The 11,101-nt window shown below is 41.3% G+C and overlaps 1 protein-coding gene across 3 annotated transcripts in view; it reads left to right on the top strand.

Annotated features, from left to right (window-relative positions):
• Positions 1-11,101, top strand: part of LOC111253455 (E3 ubiquitin-protein ligase AMFR-like) — a 115,029-nt gene that overhangs the window by 58,303 nt on the left and 45,625 nt on the right. Inside the window, exons 1-2 of one of the 3 annotated variants that reach the window (XM_086973773.1) lie at positions 2,618-3,038; positions 10,802-10,895. The exons of 1 other annotated variant lie outside the window; for it this stretch is intronic. In XM_086973773.1, the coding sequence (XP_086829899.1) occupies positions 10,893-10,895 (3 nt within the window). In that variant the 5' untranslated portion in view covers positions 2,618-3,038; positions 10,802-10,892. Of the gene's footprint in view, positions 1-2,617; positions 3,039-10,801; positions 10,896-11,101 lie in introns of those variants that run through there. One more of the 3 variants, XM_086973772.1, reaches the window with a different exon arrangement.

Genomic DNA, 11,101 nt, shown 5'->3' with positions numbered 1-11,101 from the left:
ATGCTGCTCCATAACGTGCGATTGGTGCGCAGAGTTCGGGGCGAGCCAAATCAGCCATTGTGTGATGATCGTACGACTGCTAACTGGCTTGTCCGATTGTGCGCGGTCGAAGTCACGAACAGCAGCGCCACTAGGCCAGATTTTAAAAAAGCCCGCGGCTCATTACGTTATGGGCTACACTGGTAGGCCGATTTACCGCTATAAATTTTAATGCAGGATTCGTTCAGTTCTCTCTGAAGGAGACATCCATTCTTGATGCTGTCCAATCATAAAGTGATGTTTTAGTTAGAGCGGTAATAAATGAAAAAAATTAAATGAGTTACTAGACACAGGGCGATATACAAACATAAAAATAGGCGACTTAAGTGCTTACGTTGCATGTGAAAGCGCCGAATAGAAAAGTTCTCTTTACTTTATACCGTGTAATAAGATCATTTACTAACAATCCCTATAATTGTGAGCCGATCATGCGGCTTGATGTGCGATAGTACAAGCTATAAGTTTTACGAAATTAACATATTGATGATACTTCGTTTTGTATGTTTGTATATGATGTTCGAAACTCACTCAGCACATTACATACCCGTCGATACTCTTGAGGGACTTTAATGCATTCTTTTATTCAGGGCAGGCAAAAGTAGGTCGCATAATAATAAGTTCCACACTCTAAAGCACATGGCTCGCAGGCAACGAAAATAGGTTAAGGGGTGCGTTTCTTATAAGCAACGATTTCAATTGGAACATTCAGCTGTGCTTTCGTAATATGGTGTGCTGAACGTGAAAGATGCTATAAACTTTTATTGGGTTCTGCCCAACGTTCGGTCCATCAATGTTAAATCAATTCGGTAGAAGACTGAACAAATATCAATTATATTGGAATTCATCCGGAATCTATGAACCGCTGTATAATCTACAAGCTGCCAGCAGACTTGACCATTTTGCCATAAGAAGACTTTTCAGTTCCGGCCCTGAGAAGAGTCGAATAACATTACGCCCTGATCTGTAGCCCAATCATTACATACGCAATTCGATGTACCGACTTGTGCGTTGTGATCATCGAAAGATACTAAACCGTTCTATATGCTTTCAGCGTGAGCGATCTGGCTGAGCTGAGTCTGTCTCAGTAATCGGCCTTAACAGCGAGAGTATTTCTGATTCTAAATACGTCATTCAAGTGCATGAAAATTTTGATATGACGACGTCGGTCGCATTTACGGCAAAATCCGCTGAGATTTTTTCGCATTTTTTGTTCTTTGCATTTTGCCCCTCTAGCAGTATATAACGACGATTAGCAGCGCACACACGCAACGGGCGTTTCGATAGTTATTAATAAAGAATATGCTTAACCATCTGCTGGAACTTACTGCTTTGCCATACTCTGGGTAACGCATGCATTAAAGCGACATAGAAAACCAGGCGCGAGCACACGTGTAGGCTGGAAAGTTGTGGACTTTCAAAACTTAACTTCGTGAGGACAGGCGTTTTTTCTACTGAATCTTAGATCTTGCTAGATAGCGATTATTATCTTTAGTATATCCGTTCATGGTTTAGCGATGATATTTTTTACCTTAATGAGACGTCACGTTCCCGTTTTTCGAGTGTTTGTTGAGAGAAGCTAATTTTGTGATGCTACCTCAAGTCTACGTGCACTATCCGAAAGCGGGAACAAGTCATGATGATTATGTCGTAGATATAATAAATAAGTATACATTTTATGTTTGTTTCTAGAAGCGTCGTTTGCGGCAAGCAAATATTGACAATGCAGACTGTCTCATAAGTAAGTACATCGTGTTATAACTTCGAAGCAACCTGAGAAAGTCCTTACGGACCTAAATTTCAAAGGCGTTCAGGTGCTGAAAAATAGTGGACAGGTTCAAAATTCTGTTTAGTGGCGTTTAAATGGCCGGGTCTTTTTTACAAAATGTTTTCTTGTTCCATGCTCGTCAGGACATAAAAGGGAAATCAAGGAAGTATACCCGTAAGAGAACCAAATCGCTTGCTAACAGGTCGAATTATTTCTTATGTAGTATAAAATCTCAGCGGACACTATCTTTTAAATGGCTGTGAAGCAATTCATTAGGTGAAGAAAAAACCCAGAATTACTTCCACATCATAACTATAAAACTGTTATATCCCAGTATTGATATTCCTTAATATCGTATATTGTCGGTTTCAATGTATGAACAATAAGCATCCATTATATTTAAATGACCATTTACCACTCAACGGATCTTAAAATTCCCCATTTTTAAACAGTTGTAGGCTGTAGCTGAGAGCTGGAACCAATAGACGTTCTACCGTCCGTTGTTATTCTATTCCGCGTTTGTCCAATGCCTCCATGTAACCCTCGCCCGTTTTCTTTTTCGCGGTCACTTTCTACCAAAAATGTCGATGCCCACTATTCTATTGAGGTGGATAACTACAGCTGGTATGTCCCTTCCTTGTCGGGTAACCAAACTATGTAATGTCTTCCCTCGGATTTTGCCCCTCTACGCTGCAGTAAAGCTTCGCTCCTTGTGCGTCGTTTTCGAGCGGGGGAAGGAAGAAAGGAAGGAGGGGGGAAGGGGGTGAAAATGATGCGGGACATCTAACTGAACGGCGAAACCAGTTATTAAGCCGGCGGGCGGTCGGTCGGTCAGTAGCGCGACGGTCGTTGATCGCCGTCAATAGCGGCTAGACTAAAGTTGCCCTGTCTAGCTAGATTCTCCATTTTGCCTGGCAGATATCTAGCGTGGAAAAGTCCGGAAAATGAATCGATGGCGATAGCAACGCGTTTTTTGCGTTACATAATCTGTTAACTTGATATCGCGCACGGACTTAGGGTATAATACGTACAGACTCCGCTGTCCGCAGATGTTTCTGAATGGGAAAGGTTAAGACGGTGCACTGAATAAATGCCGTCGATGGTAGTAGCTACGATCTGAACTGAGCAGTGCCTGATCAAGAAACGGAGGACACTTTGCCAAGACAATTCTTCGGGAAAATCGCAAGCGACCGGGTGCGAACGGACGGAAGTTTGATTCAAAGAAAAAATGCATGTAATTATTTGTTTCATTACTGCTATATAATAACAATGTTGCAAGCTTATTATTATTTTTAGAGATAGCGGTCAGCTGACAGATGAGGAAAACTGCTGGAATTTTGATATCGATGTATTTGTCTAACTTGCTTGTACACAATATTATTATCAGCCGACTTCAGTTAACCTGGTTACTGAGCTTGACGTCAGTAGTAACCTAATAATAACCCAGTAGTAACCCAGCCCAACCAAGATAATCTGTAGTTAAGTGTGATAAAATACATAGGCGCTATTTGATCTCTGGTATCACGACGCAAATCCGTATCTGTCGCTTGTCGATTGTTAGTTATTTTCGTCGTTTATCGTTCATCTTGTATGTCCACAGGTTAAAGCATATAGCGAATATGGATCCGCAATAATCATACCGCTATAAAAATAACAACAATGATGATATTTTATGGGTTTTGCTAATCGACGAATGGATGGAACAGTATCGTGCTGCTGAGTTTGTTGCCGGTTACACTTTGCCCTATGTAGGTTGAGTAATAGCAAGTTCGTATCTGCATAGATCTAATTCTATTCCAGGATGTAAATCTGTAAATCCGGACATAGATGTGATATGTGGGCAGTAACCATCCCCTGCCTATTGTCTAATTAATATTACTGTCGAGCAACCCTTAAAGAAATGTATATCAATATATATATTTCAAGTCTCTCATATTGAGATCTTTTAACTTGACCTATCTTACTGCCCTTCGTTGTGGATCAAGTTCCATAGTTGATTTGATTTCACTCGTGTCTTCACGGGACACCTACTTCATTTCAACGATAATAGTTCAATTCGAAATAAATTGCTTATGATTCCTTAGACTGCGACCGTTTGCGAAGATAGCTCAACTTCAACTTTTGATAGGTACCGTTCCTTGGAAACAGATCGAAGCGACGGCATATATGCTAGGATATCCTAAACTTTAGTGGTTAGCTACACTTTCGCATGCTGCACATAATATGATCCTACGAAGAGCTGGATTATAGTTAACTGATTCAAAGCCAGCGACAGGCTTTGGAAATCGAAGGCGTACCCATGCCGTTATTGCTGAGTCGCGACGTGAGCCAGTCGTTTTCTAGCGAAGGCCACTAACATACGGAAATTGCCTGCGTAAATCTATTGCCAGAAACCGTACCTCCTCTGGGTGTAACTGGAAGGTTGACGTGACCTTTCCAAGACCAGTACAAATATGAAAACGGCTGGGCGAACACCTTCGTGTATAGTAAGAAGCAAAAGTTCTCGCTTCACCCCATTGCGGTACACTAAACCAGCAGAAATACAGATGGCCGATTCGTGACTCCATCAATATGTGGACTCTTCTGGACACGATAGCGTTAGTGAGATGTGGTCAGTGTATCTGAATGTCATAATATTTACAAGACACAGGCTGAGACAGGTGATTTTTTCGTAATAACGAGGCCGACCCGACAGGCGAATAGCCGATAAATTACAGTTAAAATATTTTCTTTTGTCGACAGGGATTTAAGACGTTTTGCCGTACGCTACGGGGTTGATGTGATTGGTCCGATTAATTGTCACCACGAAATCCACTAACACCAGCAGCCACCTACCTCTCTTAAGCCGTCACCCTCTATTAGCCCGCAAGCCCATGGTCTAAGCCACTCATGTGGTGATGTCATATCGTCAGTGGTGGCGACAGAGGTAGTATGGCCGCGCGCATTTTTGAAGTGTTTCCCTTTTCCGTCAGCCATCTCTTCACTACATCGTACAATTGAAAAGAGTTTGAACTTCTTTGTTAATGTGCGTGCTAGAGATCGGCGTGATTTAGGTGGCTAATGCGCATCTATGAATGCGTTGCCGTAGCACGATCAACAAGCAAGCATGTGGCCATCGCTAATTCAAATATCCGCGTTGGTAAAAGAAGATTCACACAATAGAATTATGGGCAGTAGGAATCATAGACATCAGAATATTATACAAAGTGGGTCAATAGCTTTATATGAGTACTATGCCATTTTATAGGCCTGCTGAAGAAGCCCTAGATAAGTCCAGGGCGACCCACACTGGTGAGCATGTTCTTGGTACTATACCTAAAAGATGGTAAAGCGAATAACTAGAAATGTCCATAGGTAGCCTTCTATACTTCACATTTTGCCTAAGTCCAGCTATGTCCACACCGATTAAGGAGATTGGCGCCATGTAAAAAAGAAATTAATGCCCAAGGGGGCTACTAAAGGTTAATTTCAGAATGACTGTTTGCGTTTAGACGATACACCCTATTTAGGCAATTATCTGGTTTCTATGAGTATTATCTGAGGAAAAACAATCGGCAAAAGGATTTCTTTGTATTTTACCATTTTAACCCATTCGCACTCAAGGGAGGTATTCACAAAAATGGCGACGTTAAGTATTTGATAAAAACAGAAAGAATTCTAAGCGTGGCACGATTTCTTTGCAAGGAAACCCAACATTCTGGGGACATGTCATCATGCGCCAACTAATTGAGCAATGAGAGGTAGTCGTGTAACCTTGGGGCTAACTAATTTTAAGTCTACACTAAGTGAAGTGATACATTTTCTATTAAATGGGAATATAACAACACTTACCGTTCGTCCCAATAATTAGGCCTATTGAACACGAGGTACAAGACCGTTGCTCTTCGTAGACATATTCGTGTCACCTTCTTTACGCTTCTCGCAAGTGCTTCAAGTCTTGGGAGGCCATGGTAGGATCGCGTTTGGAGGCCAGAAGGAGTTGATGCATAGCTTTTGATTAACAAGGCTATGCTTCATAAGAGGCGTAGTGCTAGATACGAAAGTTGAATCACAAATTCTACGGTAGATAGACGTGAATAATTCGACCTTTCTGTTTGATGTTACTGCCATTGCGTATTGCTTTGGACGCCTGGTTACTTTCACCTCAAAATCAAAAAATCAGAACCCACACCCCATCAACTGTCGGTAGGCTTAGTAGATATACGCGGTAGCATAGCACCGTGACGAGGACCTACAAATACATTTTCGACTATAGATCATTATTTAATTTCCTTTAACTTAATGTTGTCGTTCTGCTGACTACCGCTATGTGGGTTGCTCGAAACGCTTGACATTGAGACAGTAATATATACACAACACGGTCTCTCAGCTGAGACGACTCGCTAACGTTACAGATACCTAGTTACACAAGACTCATGTCAAATGCTTTTTGCGCCACAATCGGACGGGTTCTTATCGGTTTCTATTAGAAAGATCTAAAACCTTGCCACAATTGCGTATCATAATATAGTTAGATATATAGTCCTTTCGATTCTACCAGCTTCCTACGCACGACCATCCTTGTTGGTTATAGTCTGGTAAAGAACAGCCCAAAGGAGTTTTTACGTAATGCAGCCGTGTTTCGACTTCCCTTACCTTGAATTCGTTCTGTGTTGGCAATCTTATGCGAACAGTGGGTGGACAGAAAACGTTTTTCTGCAGAGAATACCCCACGCTAATCTCTGATAATTAAGTATTTCACAGTGCGCCTAGAACTGCTGCCGTTGAATAAGCTAAGACAGCATCGACGAGGGCACTGTTAGGAGAACCGTTTGGCCTCTGTATCAGTCATATCGCTATGCGTAGTTGTTCAGAGATAGCTGGACAGCCGTCCAGCTAGCTATGATGTTTAGCTTTGTAGTCTCTTACAGATGGGAAAAGATTGTTGTTTCACTATTGCCTGTCGTGCCGCTACCGTTCTTTCCTGACTCAATTATAGAGTGGAAGATCAGTCAAATAGAATAATGATAAGTTAGAAGATTACCGAAAAAATTACTAGAACTAGTATGTATTTCGTACAGTTAACCAACGCTAGCGGAGAACAGGCATATGGCATATATTGACGAGGGTTTAGGGACACTTCGCTTTAGAGAATTAGCCGTTTGAAATAAGGTCCAACGGCAGAAGCATTAATTGATTCTTTTAGATTTAGATTTTAGCTACGTAGTTATTGCATAATTTTGAAAAAACAATGTGTGATAAGATTACAATTTTATACGGAAGCCATGTAAGTTGTTGAGTTTTTCAGCCAGCGCCAGTACACTTCGAATACACATTTTATTAATCTAAAATGTACAGCTATAGGCGTTGACATGGTCAGTCAAAAAAATACTGCACCTGCATTGTTATTTTTATTTTCAATAACAAGGTATACCGGCTTTGGCGTAACCGTATACGTAACGTGTTTATCGCATGGCAGCCATATCTTGTAGAACAATTGTATAGTAGTAATGCTAATGGCGCTGTAGTTGGACGTGCGGCAATAACAGGTTGAAAGACAGTTGTAATAGTAAACTCAACTACTTTGTACAAGCCTTCTCGTGACGTGGAAGAAACAAGTTCCTCATCTTTGACACTTGTCCACGCGTAGGACTTTGTGGAACGTGTAATCGCAGCAAATACTCAGGACTTAATATATACACTGTCGATGTTTATCGACAATCTTATTCGGCTCCAATGAGTTACACTTTGTCTGATCTTTTACGCCTTTCGACGTCTCCTCGTCCACCAAAGCGATCATACACAAACAGAAAGATCTGTTCCTCGCCTACTCGGGACCTCGGCCATATTAATATTCCACTGCGTCTGCCCACGTATCCTACGTGTATAGTTTACCGAGCGAAAGGTCAAAGGTGATGACGGCAGTGCTTGGCAATGCGAAATTTGTGGTCAACGATTGGTACTTGTTACAGTAGCATCTTCTGCTGCTTCAAGAACAGCAGGCTATATCTAGTAGTACCTTCCTTGGCGTCTCGATGGTTTGAATGCGTGTTGTATACGTCTGTAGCCGCCGATAATCGGATAACGTAACCCAGATCGTGGGCGCTCGATGAGGAAGAATCCCTTATTGAATCGGCGTGCGAACGCAGGGGCAATTGTATAACGGGTAAGGATAGCGGAGATGTTCTAGCGGGTTAGGACGGAATTGTCTTGTTCCTGAACATTGTAGCCATGCACCATACGTACAAAGGCCGATGGGCCGACTGCAGCAATATGGGGCCATCAATAGTACACGTCGATAGGCTCCATTGTGAAGAAGGCATCCTCCGCAATTTTGTGTTTGTGCAAATTTTTATTCCGTAACAGGCAACTAGCTGGGAACGTAGTACGACTTAACACGACACCACCAATATAATTTCTTACCCTATGCGTATCGAATAGATACACATAACGACAGATGTACAGGTATGCATTTGTGCAAACTGTGTTGTTTATATGCGAACACGTATACGTGCCGAAGCCTATCATGACCCAATGATAATCGTTGTATGTCACGTAATACGTAGCCTATGGCTGAATATTAACACACGTACGGGTCTGACCTTCATAGGGCAAATCATACTCGGGTGAACGAAGCGGTTTATCTTCGCGGTTATTGACAACGTTGGCTACGAAGCTAATAAATAAAAACAAATTTGAAGTCCGGCACTTGCTTCAAACGATTATTTCTAAGAGTGAAAATGTTTGTGCTTACACTACATCTTGAAGCGAGGTCACCTAACCTATACCTAGGTTCAGCCGCTGTACAACTACGATGATACTACTACTGCTATTATAAAATAGCTTCATGAAACTAAACCGTCTCTGGGTCAAACAAGACGTCTGCTTTACGTTACTAACCTTCAAATATCGTCATTGTTCTCTCTATCGCTTCGCTAGAGTAATTCTGAAAAGCCTATCGCTGGTTCCTACGTAGTGTAATTATTGCTTGCCATTTTAAACCCTTTTCTATGTTAACTTACATTTTACAAAAGTTGTGTGATTGTATTTTTTCATTGAACAAAACAATGTTACGAACACCACTGATGAGTAAGCACCTCGTTCGGTAATATTTCGCAGAAGCTTCATCCAACTTGTAAATATGTGTCGTGGTGCTCACACGACTGCTCATTGGCTGCATAGCCTGTATAATAGCTAATTAAATCTTTTTTTGTCAATTTTAGTAAGAACAACATCGGTTCACACTGTGGCCTATACTCATAGGAGATTTCATGAATGAGATATATATTACTGGTTGTGCTATGCTGTGCCTGTCGAAATTAAGCGGCACTACCTTCTTGTCAGACAGGTACCCTTTCTTCTTGATCATCTGGAGGAACTAGTATAACAATATTTAGGTTAGCTTAACTAGTTTATGGTCTCGGTGGAACATCATTTACTTCCCGAGAAAGTTGTTTTTTTTTTATATTCATCATAAAATGTCCATTTTTGCTGGCTGAAACCGAAAGTTGAGCCGGCTCTCCTAGCGACAATTCTGGCCTAGAGATGAATGATAAGATTCGATAACGGAAGAGGCAAATGCATTATAATTCAGTCTGATCAAACGGGGCAAAATTCTGGCCAAGATTGATGCCACCTCCAGGGAAGGTGCTAGGACGCCTATGCACTGCATGCGACCCGTTGTCCATCGAAGAACTAATACGTATAACGCTTTACTTCTCAGAACATCGAATTTAGAAGCTTTCTCCTCGAATCATCAATAGCACGGGCTCACCGTAAGAATTGTGCTACTGCTAAAATTGGACACGGTAAGAAGCGGCTGAGATTCTGATTTTTTCGAACTTGTCATTTGGTCTGTTTTGAAGCTCGTTGCCTTCGGTAGAAGCATGGAACTATTTTAAGCGGTTACTCGAAAGGCGGCTTCGTAAACTGCGAGCGAAATATCTGCGGGCGGAGCAGAATAACGTCGAGCCTGATATACTTATATGGGCCCCTGGTTGAAAAGAAATCAATCTTTCTGCAGTCTGAACCCCAATTACAAAAAAAGGAAAAGGTTATTCTATTCGACAAAAAGCTACTGCCAAATGAGGGTTCCTGCCAAAAGTAAATTTGGACTAGCTATCGAGGCCTTTAATTCGCTTAGTCTAACTTCTACTGTATATATCTATATTGACTATTGTCAGTAGATTTCGGGTTTGTGAAATTATCCAGACGTGTATCCATGAGCTTACTGAGTATTTTGATTTCTCTCTTGTGTAAATATATCATACTATTAAGTGTGAAGGAGACGAATCTAATCCATCAACTAGTAACGATACGTGTCTGTTCTCAGCCATCAAACGGGTACCACATTTTGTTTCGTCTACCTTAGTTGACATTGGAATTGTCTAGTTATCATATGTACGTCAGTTACATAGCTCAACTTCTACTTACAGCCAACTACTTATATTTGGCGCAGGTGTCAACAGGCACCTACAACATCCACGCCATTTCGGAATTGATCGGCATCGCTAATTATCTTGATTCGGGAAAAACGCATGCTTTCTACCTGCCACTATAGCGGTCCCGTCTAGCTACAAGCGTTCTGTTCGGCCAAAATCGAGGCGAATGGTTATGGAAGTTGCATAGGGACGCTGCATTATGACAAGCTAGATCAAGGGATCGTGCGTACACTTGCCTTCATGTGTGAAGTGCCTCCATACATTGTTGCTTTTTTAGTCAGGTAGTCCAACAATGTCCAAGTGTGTTATTCAGACATTTACTAATACCCAATATATATATGATCTACAATAAGTGGGTTTAACCATCAGTCGTTAAACGAATAGATTAAAAATCTATCTAAAAACCGACGTTTTCTTTAGCAATTTTTTTGAGGTGGCTACGTTGGCTCATCGTATGAGCGAAGCATATAACATATTCCAACTGCAAGCTGTCGTATTTAGTAAATATTGTTTGGCGCTTCTATTAAGACGTAGAAACTACTTCAGTTAATAATGGCGTACCATCACGTTATTTCAGGCACCCACACAGTGTTAACATGCAGGGTAAGCTGCCATAGTTTCTGACCAACGTGGCTACACAGCCGATCTTTCTTGGAACCATTTCGAAAATGGTTAGTAAACTCTTTGTAGTAAAAATGTACCAAAATCGCCAATTCCTTGGCAGCTTCATTTGAGTGGTCTTCATTAATCGGTAAAAATCTGTGCATCTTCACATTAAGCTACGTGCACTTTCTCTCTCAAAAAAATAGGTGTCACTGTATGTAAATGACTCATTCATTTACGAGACAAATAATTTGAATGTACGTATTTCTGGCGC

This window comes from Varroa destructor, unplaced genomic scaffold (assembly GCF_002443255.2).
Source record: "Varroa destructor unplaced genomic scaffold, Vdes_3.0 BEIS01000006.1, whole genome shotgun sequence".
Taxonomy (NCBI): domain Eukaryota; kingdom Metazoa; phylum Arthropoda; class Arachnida; order Mesostigmata; family Varroidae; genus Varroa; species Varroa destructor.
The sequence above is the reverse complement of the archived record's forward strand: the minus strand, read 5'-3'. Positions and strand labels throughout refer to the sequence as shown.